Source organism: Pollachius pollachius (assembly GCF_949987615.1).
Source record: "Pollachius pollachius genome assembly, chromosome: 1".
Lineage (NCBI taxonomy): Eukaryota > Metazoa > Chordata > Actinopteri > Gadiformes > Gadidae > Pollachius > Pollachius pollachius.
In genome coordinates, this window is record NC_136934.1 from 37,464,503 (window position 1) to 37,479,364 (window position 14,862).

The 14,862-nt window shown below is 43.7% G+C and overlaps 2 protein-coding genes across 2 annotated transcripts; one reads left to right on the top strand and one right to left on the bottom strand.

The window, feature by feature from the left end:
• The first annotated feature begins 42 nt into the window (after positions 1-42).
• On the top strand, positions 43-7,742 carry LOC307087617 (ankyrin repeat and MYND domain-containing protein 2-like). The gene is made up of 10 exons (XM_079753238.1): positions 43-214; positions 599-663; positions 1,410-1,548; positions 1,756-1,854; positions 1,960-2,120; positions 2,571-2,785; positions 3,467-3,602; positions 4,507-4,635; positions 4,823-4,952; positions 5,387-7,742. The coding sequence occupies exons 1-10, from the start codon at positions 148-150 to the stop codon at positions 5,512-5,514; spliced, it is 1,269 nt and encodes a 422-aa protein (XP_079609364.1). The 5' UTR covers positions 43-147; the 3' UTR covers positions 5,515-7,742.
• A 1,265-nt stretch (positions 7,743-9,007) lies between these two features.
• smg9 (SMG9 nonsense mediated mRNA decay factor) lies at positions 9,008-14,211 on the bottom strand. The gene is made up of 13 exons (XM_079730634.1): positions 13,848-14,211; positions 13,682-13,756; positions 13,351-13,585; positions 12,818-12,915; positions 12,605-12,717; positions 12,206-12,317; positions 11,978-12,073; positions 11,709-11,794; positions 11,183-11,289; positions 10,821-10,928; positions 10,579-10,704; positions 10,225-10,369; positions 9,008-9,493 (listed from the first exon to the last, which is right to left on the bottom strand). Exons 1-13 carry the CDS (start codon positions 13,992-13,994, stop codon positions 9,415-9,417), a joined length of 1,527 nt encoding a protein of 508 aa, XP_079586760.1. The 5' UTR covers positions 13,995-14,211; the 3' UTR covers positions 9,008-9,414.
• Positions 14,212-14,862: the final 651 nt, after the last annotated feature.

A 14,862-nucleotide genomic window follows, 5' to 3' on the forward strand; every position in this document is an offset into this window, starting at 1 on the left:
AAGCTGTACATGTTGGTATAGTCCAAATGACAGCAACATGAGCAAGTCCACAGCTAGCTGCCAGTCCTACTAAGGCACATAGCATCTATACTAGTTATATATTTACAGCTGAGTTATTGTAGCCTACCTTTCCTAATTGTACGTATCATGTCTGCTCCAAAGAAAGGAGACCTATCTTCCACAGAGAAGGAACTGTTTCAGGTTATCACAGCAGGTACGTTAAATCCTTCAGCTAATGCTAACATTGAGATTAGCTACACTGGTAGCTGCACTCGGTGATAGTAGTCTGATCATTATTACGCAAATGTGGATTACATGTAATTTGTTTTGATAAGCGATAGTTTTACAACATGATATGCAATGCAATTCATTATTTCTATTGTTCGTGAACATCTGACATTTTGAACTTAACGTTAAATGCAACAACATGAGAACTTGTGATTTAAAGTGGAGTTCTTCGGTAACGTTGGAGGGCAGATGGTGTGGAAGCCATGTGTGGAAGTGGAGATCGGGGCGTTGGATTTGAATAACTGCAAGATGCTTAGGCGTCATGACAATACTGGTCAGGGAATTAGAATATACTTTTTTTTTCATTTAGGAAATGTGCAGGAGGCTTCAAGACTTCTTGGCTGCAAGGATGTGCGGGTCAACTGTTTGGATGAGGTATGAAACAAGAGACGTCCTAAAGCAAGCTCAAACAGGACAACACGGGGATTCTTGGCTTGACACAGCAACGGGGTTTGACAAGTGATTCTCAGGGTAGTCAAGACAATGGAGAGCATTGAATGAGCTTCTCTCTATTTTATACTTCCTGCCTGTCAAAACAGGTGTTCGAAATTGCCAACATAATTTTCACTACCTTGCTAGAGATGCCATAGCCTAGTTAAAATTTTCATATGATTACCTATATATAATAATTATGTTAGTATGTATTCTAGGTTCGGCCTTTTTGTCAAAAAGAAAGATATCCACAGCCTACCCGTAGGCAAGCAACCAAGATGCCCAAACATTTACCAAACCTCATTCATTAACCTTTTGCTTTCACTATTGCTTGGATAATAACATTATATTTCATAGAATTTCTATGAAATAGGTTGTTATGGTTCTAGTCTGGTTCATCGTCTTAAAATGTGTTGCATAACGACCTGCCAATCCTTGTATGTAAAATGTATGTAATCCCTAATTCGGGACGGGAATTCCTGTCAAACCAATAAGCAAAACACGGGAAAGGCCCGATGATAGTGTTTTCTCGGCTATATTAAGATAAAATTATACTCAAATTGACAATCATGCAGAAATATTTTTTCCACTAGCCCAATATAAATCCTTTATGACTCACCGTATCCTCAGTTACAGTTGACACTTCAGGTTGCACACACTTAAAATCGTTCCTGTTGTCTCTTTCACAGAATGGCATGACGCCTCTCATGCATGCAGCCTACAAGGGGAAGGCAGACATGTGCAGGCTGCTACTTCAGCATGGCGCAGACGTCAACTGTAATGAACACGAGCACGGCTACACCGCACTCATGTTCGCCGGCCTTTCAGGTACAGTGTTTGTACAAAATTTACATTTATTTGTATTGTTTTTTTAATTTTGGGAAATTATTGACAGACCATCATTTCAACAACTAATGGCACTTGGATAAGTCAATTCACATAAAACATACATGTACAAACATAGACACGTGACCATATACATGTTCGGCAAAAGGAAGAGGCATGACTCTGCTGACTCCCTCCATTTCCTCCCAGGCAAGACTGACATCACCTGGATGATGCTGGATGCGGGCGCCGAGACTGACGTGGTGAACTCTGTCGGCCGGACGGCTGCTCAGATGGCCGCCTTTGTCGGTTAGTTGGAAGGACACATGCCCACTCACTGGGAACTGGGAATCTGATGTAGTCTTTATACATTTTCTCTTGGTTAAACACAACCCAATCTTTATTCCTCCCCAGGGCAGCACGACTGCGTGACGGTAATCAACAACTTCTTCTCCCGGGCGGGGTTGGACTACTACACCAAACCCCAGGGTCTAGAGAAGGAGCCCAAGCTGCCGCCCAAGTTAGCTGGGCCACTGCACAAGATCATCATGAGCACCAACCTCCACCCAGTTAAGGTAGGCCCAGCTGCTCTCCACATGGAAGGTCATTTCAATATAATGATAATGGTGACTCCTACAATAACACCAGTTCATCCTTGTCCTAATCCAGACTTAAATACAATTGAACCAGCATATTCTATATAATCAGATCCCACCTGTTAACAACTAGCCATGGGGTGAAATTCAGTGTGTGACCCCTAAAAGAGGAGATCGCTAAAGTGCAACAAAGCTCTGTCTAGCATACGTCTGGCCAGACAAACCTAACTGTATCGCGTCATTGCGTGATTATTTATCAGTCATCGCTACCTCACTAAATGTACCTTGTTGACCAACCAGCTACTTTCTAACTGGTTGTTTAAGCCATGGTAGATGGTTAGTTTTGTAACTGTTTTTTAAGCCATGGGAGATGGTTCTGCTGGTCAGAAAACCAGCAGTTTTGTAACCGGTTGTTTCCACCATTGGTAGATGGTTCTGCTGGTGAAGGAGAACCCTCTGCTGGCAGAGGTGGGTGCTCTGGAGAAGTGCAGGCGGGTGATGGAGCTGATCTGTGAGAAGTGCATCAAGCAGCAGGAAATGAACGAGGTGCTGGCCATGAAGATGCACTTCATCAGCTGCGTGCTGGCCAAATGCTGCTCCTTCCTCAAGGCCGGCGAGGACAAACTGGAGGGCCTCATCAAGAGGTGGGTGTGCCCGGGGCTATCTGTAGAAACGACTTGATACGTTCCACACATGAAACGGGACTTTTATAGGGCTTGTACCCTGTCTCATCGCAATGAACACCTATATTTCGGAAGTATTGGTAGTAATGGTGTTTTCGGCATTGTTTAGTAATTAATAAATTGATAAAAGTCAAATAATTTGTCACGATTTAGAGATGTTGTGTTTGAAACTGCCACAGCGTTTCTCATACGAGACAGGGCAAAACAAAGTTTAGATGAGCCTAAGTTAAAGTGTATTTACGTTAGGATTTTACATTACTACAACTCTCTAGAATCATCACAAAATGACCCAAAAAGAGGAGAATCGCCCAAAAAAACTCCAATGTTGCATTCTGATTTACGAGCCCTCTCAACCACAGTAATAATTTGTAGGGGGTAGAACTGATACCGTTTTGAAACGATTAAAGTACCTGGAATTCGGTACCGCTTACCAACGGTAAAACATTTTGTGCTTTACTCTCTGTTATAACACAAATGGAATATCAGCTGTAAAAAATAGTCTGAATAGTCTGAATTTCAACATTGTTAATTATTGTAGAGCTGTGACAAAGATTTTAACCACAGAATAGATCTCACTTAATCTCAGGTAGCAACCTAAAGTGTCTCTCTCTGTCTCCATCTGGCTGTCTGTCTTTCCTCCAGCTTGCTGAAGGGTCGAGAGGGGGATGGATTCCCGGTGTTCCAGGAGAAGTTTGTGCGCGAGTGCGTCCGCAAGTTCCCCTACTGCGACGCCACGCTGCTGCAGCAGCTGGTCCGCAGCATCGCCCCGGTCGAGATAGTGAGTCCGCTCTCAGGGTTACTCCTGGCTCAGAGCAGGCCGGTGGGGGGGGGGATGCACCAAACTAAGCTTGATCGGCCCGTGAACAGCAAAGCCAATGAGTCTGTGTTCACTTATTGTTATCAGTTTCTGCTGCTCATTCGATGAGGAAGGATCATCCCCTTTAACAAAACTGGTCAATATAATATGATATAATAGTAACGTTGGACGGACCAGTCGATTGCAAAGGTCCCATCATAGTGGGTTACTAAACATTTCGATTTATCTACCTATTTATAAAATGGGTACCCACGTTTAATAAGAACGCTCTGATCCTGTGTGGAAATGACATGACCCTATGGTTAGGTTGTTTGTTGGTGGTAGCAGGCCAGACCCTTCTTATCCATGGGACTGACTGTTTATCATTGGCCGCTTGGTTGGCTTCGAGTAGGTCTACGGCATACTGCCATCTGCTGGCCAAAGGTTCACATTGCACCCAAAATCAAGTCATCCTGAGATTATTCTATTCAAAGCTTTCTGAATTAGCTCATTATTCACAGTCAATTATTTTCCTTTGATTGACTGTGAAACAATTCTGGCGGCTGCCAAATAATTTTCAATGTAGGAAATCCCTGACTTTTATTTTGAATATTATGGGCAGGTAAACTAAGTAAAAATGCATGCCTTCTACTAATGCCATAATATATGTTATTACATGCTACTTTAACTAGGGATTCACAGATTTATCAGACGAATTGTGCCAAAACGTGTTTTCTGGTTAGATGCCGTTAATATGTCTCAATAAATACAAAAAAGTCCCATGCAGCTGTGTATATGCAGAAACCACCACTGTTTTTGATGGCATGATTCTCAATATTTGATTCCGGTGAGTTGACTGGTCCTGATCCACATCCTCTCTCTGTAGGGAAACGACCCTACAGCCATCTCCGTTCTGACCCAGGCCATCACGGGCCAGGTCGGCTTCATGGACGCAGACTTCTGCACCACATGTGGAGAGAAGGGGGCAGAGAAGAGGTGTTCCATATGCAAAACGGTATGTTGTGCACCTTCCCATATTGTTTATATGGTTGCAAGTATTGTTTTGCCATTGCATGGTTGAATTCTGATGTGGGTTTTCGAGGATGCCCCCTGCACAAACTGGGTAGAGACCCAGTACCATTTCGAATGGGGTGTCGAACCCCCTAGCCGCCTCACTATCCTGGTTGTTTTTTACCCCCCAGGTGATCTACTGCGACCAAACGTGTCAGAAGATGCACTGGTTCACTCACAAGAAGGTCTGCAAGACGTTCCAGGAGGAGCGGGAGAAGCAAGAGGAGGAGGCAGCTATGTTGAGACAGCAGCAGAGCACCGGTGGGTCAAACCCTGCTGACTGAAACTCATACCCAGCACCTCTTCGTTCTCCTGAGCAGAGCCCCTTGTGGGACAGGAACTGGACACACACTGGCAGTAAATCGTTAATGGAGCGGTGAAAAATGATTGTTGATATCCAATGTTCATGCTAGATCCCTCTTCCTAAGCAGTGAGGTCGTGGTCACTTTAATTTGGCTTCGTATTTAGCAAGAGATCTCATCTTTTTCATGATTGTGTGGGTGGTATGAGCGGTCATCCGATCCATTGAGGAATTCAATTTTCAGACATGGTCAGGAAAGAATACCATCATTTTTGCAATATTCATATTAGCCTTACATGTTTGTCCTCTGAAAAGCTGGAAGTGTGGCCACCGTGTTCATCAATGTTGTGGTGATATACATTGTTTGATTGTAAGTATTACTTGTATTTTCCAGAGGATGGGCCACTGCAGGAAGCTGCAGAGGGCATGCAGAACCTCTCGTTGGAGGGAACCCACACTGACAGCCTATCGTCTGACCCAGCTGTACCAGCAGAATCCTCAACCCCAACTCCTGACCAATGAGGTCGCTCCCCTATCGCAAACCCTGACCAACAAGGTCCCGCCCCTATCCCATATCTGAACAAATTAGGTCCCTCCCCTAGCCTAACTCCTGACCAATAAGGTTCCTTGCCCTATCCCAGATCCTGACCAATAAGATCCCATCTCCATGTGAACTCCTGAAGATGAAGATTGTATTGACGAGTTCCACCAGAAACACACGGTACTCTCTGAACACGCAAAGCCATCTGCCCAGAGGTTGGATAACTCTGAGGAACATGATGGCTGCCTGTTGGATCCTGTGACAAATTAAGACTTATTAATTATAAACTAAGCACATAAAGTAAGGAAATTTGTGTTTGGTTGATTATTTCTCTGTGGTAATGCTTTTTTTTTTTTCAATTAATCTTATACCGTTGGAAAGCCTGTATAGTTCCCTTTCAAATGGTGCCCCATTTGTAAGGAACATGCACTTGTGGGATGAGCAGCAGAGCTGAGTATGTGGGTTGTGCCCATGAAAAATTTGCCAAATCTTCTCTCCAAATGCCAAACCGTTCATCCTGCCATTGACTCGTTTGGTGTTTGGTGGATTGGATGATTGAAGTTTGAAGAAACAAGACATATTGGCAATTAAACAATTTATTCATTTCACAAACAGAAGACTCAGTAGCGTGTGGAAGAACCATACACAGCCACAACAGCCTGGCTCCTCCTCATGCTGGTCACCAGCCTGGTCACACACTGCTGTGGGATGGCATCCCATTCTTAAACCGGCATTTGATGCAAGTCAGCCAACGTGGTTGTGTTGGTCACTCTGGCACGAACAGCAGAGCTGATCCCACAGGTTTTCAATGGGGTTGAGGTCAGGACTGCTAGCAGGCTATTCCATCCTCTCCACTCCCACATTCTGGAGGTAGTCTCTGATAAACCCACCCTGTGGGGGCAAGCGTTGTCATTTTGAAGGATGGAGTTCGGTCCCAGACTGTGGAGATATGGGATTGCCACTGGTTGCAGAATCTCATCTCAATATCTCTCTGCATTGAGATTGCCTCCAATGATGACAAGCCTCGTTTTTCCAGTGTGGGAGATGCCACCCAGCACCATCACACTTTCTCCACCAAAAGATGTTATTCTATCGGTGCAGCAATCAGCATAGCGTTCTCCGCGTCTTCTCCACACTTTGACCCTTCGATCCAACTGCCGTAGGCAGAATCTGGACTCATCACTGAACATAACGTTCCTCCACACGCACGTGTTGTTGACACCAGCGCAAACGGGCCTGACGGTGAAGGGCAGTCATGGCAGGACTCCTGGCAGCCCTGTGAGACCGGAGATTGGCTGCGTCATGTGTAGTCTGTTCCAGATTGTCTGGGCAGAGAGCCGTCAGCCATATCGTCCTGCAAACCTTGACTGCAAATCTGTAGAAGACAGCCTACGGCGGCCTAAGTGCAGACAGGGTGATGAAATGGTCTTCTTGGGGTGTCGTCTTCTTGGGACGCCCACTTCGCGGCCTGTCTTTGACATCCCCCGTTATATGGAACTTGGCCTTCAGTTTGGAGAGGGTACTAGGGCTCACTCCAAATAATGCCGCAACTTGGTTTTGGTTTACACCAGCTTGAAGTTGCCCAATCAGGTGCCAATCAGGCACCTGATTGGCAGCACCTGGGTGTACCAGAAGCTCAAAAAAAGTGTCAATAGCAACAGCAAAATAACCTGTTTGGCAATGGGGCACCATTTCAAAGGGAACTAAACAGGCTTTCCAACCGTTTAAGATTTATTGCCAAAAAGCATTGGTACCACAGAGAAATAATGAACCAAACACAAATTTCCTTACTTTTTATGCTAAGTTTATATTGTGTTCCAACACGGATCCAAAATGGCTGCCAAAGCAGAGTGCTCTTCATTCACACTAGAATGGTGTCTGAAAGTTTGAATTGTATATTTCTTGTTCCTTCTTTTTTATTTGAAGTATTCTGACCGTGTTGTTTTATCTGTGTAAGAACGCAAGTTTTGGTATGGTATTTCAAGGGAGAGGATAGAGAAGTTTTTTTTATTCAACACAGCTAAATTCTGCCTTAAAGTGTAGCGTTGTATGGTAACCAATAGGAATGGAGCTGTTTGCTGGAGTTAAGTATAGTGTGTACACGGTTTGTTTTGCCATAGAATAATCAAAAAGATAGCATTGTTGACATCCTGACAGCTTGGGAAAGGAAGGTTTTAAGGACTGCACAATCATGAAAAATGAATCAATAAAAAACTATTCTAATATAAACAGCATTCTTGTATAAATTCTGAACAGTATCTACATAATTTGATATTTTTTTACCAGTTACCGTTTACCTTCTTGAACGCTAACACTTGTTTTGCTTTGAGTTCAGTAAAGTGGCAGTGTGTTTGGAAGATGGCTGGTGGGGGTGGTTGGCGTCTTTGGGGGGGGGGGTATTTTTATTATTTTAGGTTTTTATTTTTGTTATTTTAGGTATGGTATCCCGTGAAAGAGTCCGTATGGTAACCCCTGCTCAGAGTCCAGTTTATGTATTTTATTGATGACTTTTCTGGGCTTCTCCAAACTTAAAGGACACAGGGTGATGATATTAAATCCAGTCTATCGATAAAGTTGTAGTTAATGAACAAGGCATGCAGAAGATCTTCCGAGTGCATGTGGAGATGGCTGGTTTATCCTGTGCACACTGATTACTCAACGTGTAACAGTTGTGCTGCCTCACCCAGGAGGCCAATCAGACTCAGCCAGGTGAGGCTGCTTAAACACTGGTTAAGAAAGCGTACTGTGAACTCTACACTGAACTGTGCTAGAACTCTTGACTTGGAGATGCTCTATATTGCTGGGTAAATTTTGTAAACTGGGATTACTGTTAGAACTTCTTGTCTGAGAGCGAACAAGGTTTCTAGCTACCAGATGGTGCAATAGGCAAGACACGTCAAAGGAATATATGAGAAAAAAGGGCATACTTTTAATGTTAGGCCCAAATCGAAATGGTCCAGAGGTCTTGCAAATGTTGTGGGATTTAACGATTTGTACTTGCCTGACCCTGCCTTACTGTGGGTCAGTGATAATGCAAAGTCCTTGGTTGGGATATTTCATATTTAATGGTACATCATTTAGGCCACCAAAGCGTGTGTGACTCCCGAGTGAGTCCATCAAAAGATTAGTATTTTGAAGAACCATGGTGACCATCACCATTTGTCAGGTTTGGCCTGCTGCAGCCGAGTCCTGTCATCTCACGACTCTGGACGCCTGAAGTTGACAGTGAGGACCCTTGCAACACGTTGAGCGGATGTTGTCCCACTTCCTGTTCCTTCTCAGAGCACCAGGAAGCACTCCAGTGCAACATTGAGCATTGCAGGAGCGTTCCCTGCCCTGTATGCCTACCTCTCCGGTCGTTGGGGCTCATGGCTCATGTCCCTGGTCTTGAAGCATTACACTGTTAACGGGCCGTTTGAGCCAGCTACATGGAGGGGGTCTTAAAGGTGCTGTGGGTACTATTGAAGAGACATCATTTTGGTGCCATTTTCACGTTGATGTTCGTGTTCACACCCCCACCCCCACTTTAATAAAAGGATTCAACCATTTTCACATTGATGTTCATGTTTTCCCCCATTGTAATAAAATAAATCAAAGGTTACATTTTGGCAAGAAACTTTATAATATAAAGTGATCACGTAGCTACAAAACTAAACAATGAATAGCCAATTAAAAACAAAAATAAACATTTGCCAAGGCATGTCCAAATGCATATCTTTCACCCCTGCCCAACCATCAGTCTTCCATCCTTTTCAACATCAGTTATGTTAAGCTCTTCGTTTTGATAGAAAGGTCCCGCCCCCCATGGCAGAAGGCTTGGCTCCCCTTGGAACACAGACTCTGCTGAAGGAGAGTGGACAGAGGGCCCCGGGCCCCTGGTCTCAAGCCAGCAGGCGGCTGTATTCAGCCAGGGCTGAAGACTTCTTCACTCCATCCCAGATACGAGCCGCGTAGTGGAACCTGTTTACATAGACTGGTTTAATAGAATAATGATGTGTTCAATGTATCCTAAATATAGGCTGGTTTAATAGAATAATGATGTGTTCAATGTATCCTAAACATAGGCTGGTTTCATAGTATAATGATGTGTTCAATGTATCCTAAACATAGGCTGGTTTAATAGAATAATGATGTGTTCAATGTATCCTAAACATAGGCTGGTTTCATAGTATAATGATGTGTTCAATGTATCCTAAACATAGGCTGGTTTAATATAATAATGATGTGTTCAACGTATCCTAAACATAGGCTGGTTTCATAGTATAATGATGTGTTCAATGTATCCTAAACATAGGCTGGTTTCACAGTATAATGATGTGTTCAATGGACCCTAAACATATGCTGGTTTAGTAGTATAATGATGTGTTCAATGTATCCTAAACATAGGCTGGTTTAATAGAATAATGTGTTCAATGTACCCTAAACATAGGCTGGTTTAATAGTATAATAATGTGTTCAATGTATCCTAAACATAGGCTGGTTTAATATAATAATGATGTGTTCAATGGACCCTAAACATAGGCTGGTTTAATATAATAATGATGTGTTCAATGGACCCTAAACATATGCTGGTTTAATAGAATAATGATGATAATAATAATAACAGCATAATGTGTTCAATGTATTTAACACAGTCAATGCAGTAGTGAAGAAACAGGGAGGAGATAAAGAGGGTGATGTGTGTGAGGTACCAGTTCTTCTCTGTAAGGATGGTATGGGACAGCTGGCAGCGAGGCATGGCCAGTATTTGGCTGCGAAGCTTGGAGACCACAGAGGAGAAGGTTGGCTGGCCTCTGTATCCAGGGAGAAGAGAGAAGAGAGGGGACGACCCGGAACCTGGACGGACACACACACACACACCCACCCACCCACCCACCCACCCACCCACCCACCCACACACACACAAAGGTTCAAACGGACCTTCTCAACATCTCCGCTCTTGGCTAACAAAGACATTTGGATGTTGCATTCTCCACAAGCTCTTCCAGAAGGGAGGTGAAGAAGGGAGGTGTTCGAGGGGAGGTCGGAGCAGCGGGGAAGCACACCTGCTTTAGTGAGGCCCTCGTCCCCTTCAGTGTCCTGCGGTGGGAGCAGGAATAGGTTCACCTCGCTCTCAAGGTACTTCCTGCCCAGACCTGGGAACATGTTGCAGTCCAGCATGGACAGGGTTCCTGGAAGCAAGGGGAACATAGGTCCACCCGGGGTTCCCCCCTCAGCGAACAGTGTTTGTGTAAACTAGCAGTCTCAAACGAGATGAAGGAGATGGTTGGTTTGGGACTTTCCTTACCTTTGTATTTGAGATGGGAGTGCGCCATCATTTTGTCAACCACTGAATGCATGTTTTTCAGATTGCGTGGGCAGAAGTCGTCCCTCCTGGCTTTGTTCTGCAGGAAAACTGCACGGAAAAAACATAAGATGGTGCTGATCTTCATTTGAATGCTTTAGTGCAAACATTACTCCGTGTACTGGTACCATAGTAGCGAACATTGTACAGCGAGTAGTAGTACCACAGCGCAGTGATCACGGTAAAGCGAGTACTCGTACCATAGTAGTGAACATAGTACAGCGAGTAGTACATCCATAGTATATATGGATATATATATATAGTATAGCATATATACTACAGTACTAGAGCACTTCAGCACCCACCTATATGGGGGTAGTACTCGGCTCCCTCTTCGGCCCCTGAGGAGCCGGTGCTGTCGTGACTGGCTGAGGGAGTCGAGGGCTTGAGCATCTCTGCAGTCTGAAGAAACCTAGAAACAAAAACACACTTTCAACTGTTGACGCTGCTACTAAGTTATGGCTGACATTTAGCTGCTGGCAACACACATGAAATGGTTTAAACATGTTTAAATAATGTTGATATAATGTCTGTCTTGATTGGAATCCAGCAGTTTTACAGCCAGTTGGTCTGTAAAGCTTGTCTGTGATCTCAGTAATGTAAAGTCTCCATGAGACAAACAGCTAGAATGTCACAATTAATAAGAAACTTTTCATATTTGAGGTTTTAAATGATCAGAATACTGTAAGGAACATCGTTACCAAAGCACACAAACTAGCTAACCAGGTTAAAAAACAACTGATTGTTCCACGTTTGCCATGCTCAGGCCAATAAATTCGTAATACCAAAAAAAAAAAAAAAAATAGGGCAACAGTAAATGCAACAAAGTACCTGTACATGTTGATGTCTGTGAACCAATCTTGAACTACTATGACTACATGACACACTGTGAAGAGGAAGGCCGCCATCTGAAGAGACTGAGGGATCATGGGAAACATACTCATGAGATATACTTTATACTGAAGAAAATGAGGAAGCATGTGAAACATACTCATGAGATATACTTTGAACTGTGTTTTACAACTGTGGAGACTTGACTTCAACATTACCCAATCTTTAATTGGCGAATGACAAATGTCTGTTGCTTGCCCAGTACTCACCTGCATCTCTATGTAGGTGTGCGGAAGGTTGTACTCTGGAGGTAACTTCCGATCATTGTTGATAAGATGGTCCAGAATGGAGGGACTGAGGATGGGCTGAAACGGCAAAGAAGGTTTTAGGAATAGAAGATATCAGAACACCCCGTGTCTATTCAGTAGTTTTCTCATTCTTAAAAGGTTAGAAGAATGATCAAACAGGACTGTTTTTCTTTCTCCCATTAGTTTTACCTGTGTATCCAGGTAGATGACTCTCTCCTGCGTAATGAAGAAATCTATTCCTGTGCTTTGGTTTCCCGCTCTTTCCTTGATTTCCTGTGTCTGAGTCCTGAAAACAAAAGCCCTGGAAGACCAAAACCCTAGAAGTCAGAAACAGAGCGTTCATAACCTCCTAGACACCCGGTCCTTTCCTTTAACCGCTGTAGTTCCAGGGTATTGGAAGTTTGGCCTTCATTTGTCAGACGCAACATGTTCATCAACCGCAGCCAAATACGGTGTGTGAAAAGTGTGTTATGGTCAACAATGCATATCGGAAGTACACCTGTATGACTTTTTACTGTCGCATTGTGGTAAATTAATCCTAAATGTAAACACTGGCATTAATTTGCAGGCCAGGAAACATGTTCTTACCTTTGGTCTTCCTCTGGAGTGTTTGCAGATATAAGAGACATGATTGTAGACTTCCCAGTTCCCTGTAGGCCAAGGACTCCCACAACCAGCATATCGGTCTGGTCCCTCAAGTACTAGAAGACACGTAAAACCTCTTTACACCCGTCATTGCAGACCGTGAACACTGAGACCCCTCTGGGTACCGTTTAGTTTAGCTCCATGACACTGACTCACTTCCATGGCACTGTCACACCAGTTCATCTGATCGTCCACGAGCTTGATGCTCTGCCTCATCTTCTCTGGAGCAATTAGTTTGGTCTGGCCAACCACAGCTGCAATGCATAGAGCAGAATCTGAGACATGCAGGGAGGCTAAATGATTCCATATTGTAAGGGAGTAGAGGATACTGCCGAAGCAAGGGTATTCCACTCCCGATTGAAAGATTCAGGGTTCAATCTCCGATGCCTGCACCCAACCTGCATGTACCTCTTGAGCAAGACACCAAACTCTGACTTGTTCCTAAGTGACCGGTATCTGAACCCACTGGAAGTCGTTCTGGATAAAAGCATCCGCTTCAATGACTAGGCTGAAGAGTTTATAGATATGATCTTGTAAGCTGAAGTGTTAGAGGGCCCAACAACAATGACAAGCCAGTCATTACCCCAAATACTACGCCATAAAAAGGTGGGAAACAGGATAACGCTTTACTAATGAACCATACTATACTATACTATACTATACTGAACAAAGAATCAACACAAACTCACGGTCCCCAGCACCACTGGAGGCAGAGGCACCCATGCCACGGTTTTGGATCTGGTAAACGGGTTGTGTAGGACGTTGTCCCTCCCTCTCCATCTTGGACGGCCCAGAGCCAGGGAGCTGAGGGGTTGCCTCTGGTGGAGTACCACATTTTGTGGCGTCTTCCCTCGTTTTGATTAACATAATCGGCTTCTCTGGGGCAGGGGCTCCACTGACAGAGACACTCTGAGCTGGCTTTGACTACAAATGGATAAAATCATTAAAAAAAATTGAAAACGTTGAATAGAAAGAAAAGAGAAGCATCAGGGGAAAATACAGAGCAAAAGTCCCACATACTCTTTCTCCGGGGGGTTTTGCGAGTATGATGGGGGTCTTTTGAAGGAGTTGTCCTGGAGGATCCTCACTTGTATCCTGAGAAAAAATACGTCAACAATGTATTATACCGACTTTGATTTGAATCATCATATTTTATAAAACATTTTGGCGGTGGGAAAAAGCTTACCCTTCGTTCTCTAGGGTAATAGTCCCTGTCACGACTTGGTCCCGACAAATTTTGACCGGGAATACCGGACTCTCTTTCGCCCCGTCTCCGTCTTCTCCTCCGTCCCTGTCCGTACATCCCGGGCTGACTGTGGCCCGACTCTGACATGATGACACACCGTAGTGGGTGGACTACAAACAGCGTTTCAGCACAGAAACGGTTTGCCTCCAATAATACACGTTGGTGCGCAGCTGATTTCACCTAGGCAATGTGTCCAAGCGTCCCCGTAGCTCAACCGAAGCATGGATATTATTATAGCTCTAAGATAACCCGCCTAGTGCCATACACATCATTTAACTAACAATAAAGAAATGTGCTGTCTATACTGCGAACACAGCAAGGAGGAACCCACACGATTAACAACAACGAGCTTGTTTTGTAGCTCGACATTCCCCGTTTGAGTAACTTTCCACCATAGAGGTAGCGCTTAAGCACTAACCCCGCCCACATATCTATCTATAGTGAATAAAATCAAGCACCCCAGGTCCATCTTTTAAATGATCTCGTTGAGAAACATACATTTGGAAAACAAACATTTGGCCCCACCATATTATTTAATTGTTTTTTTATATGTACGTTATGTGAATGATTTAATTGCTAACATAAATTTTCAATACATACTATCCAAACCTACTATACAGTAATAGAAGCTGTCAACAAACTGATCAATTAGTCGCCCTACCCACTGGAGATTCTAATATGTAAATGTAGTGTAGTCAATGTAGTGGATTTACCTGCCTCAAACAACCCAATAGTGTCTATCGGAAAAACGGTTATGGGATCCACATACACAGATTTTAATATTTAAATTCCAAATATGCAAGATACATTACATTACATTACATTAAGTACTAAGGCTGTTATTATATTGTTATATGCTGTTGATAACTGCTGAAACGTAAACTATTGACTTTTATTTTGAAGGCTGAATGATGTGCTATGGAGTACGTGCATCAAATCCACCCGACTCAACCTC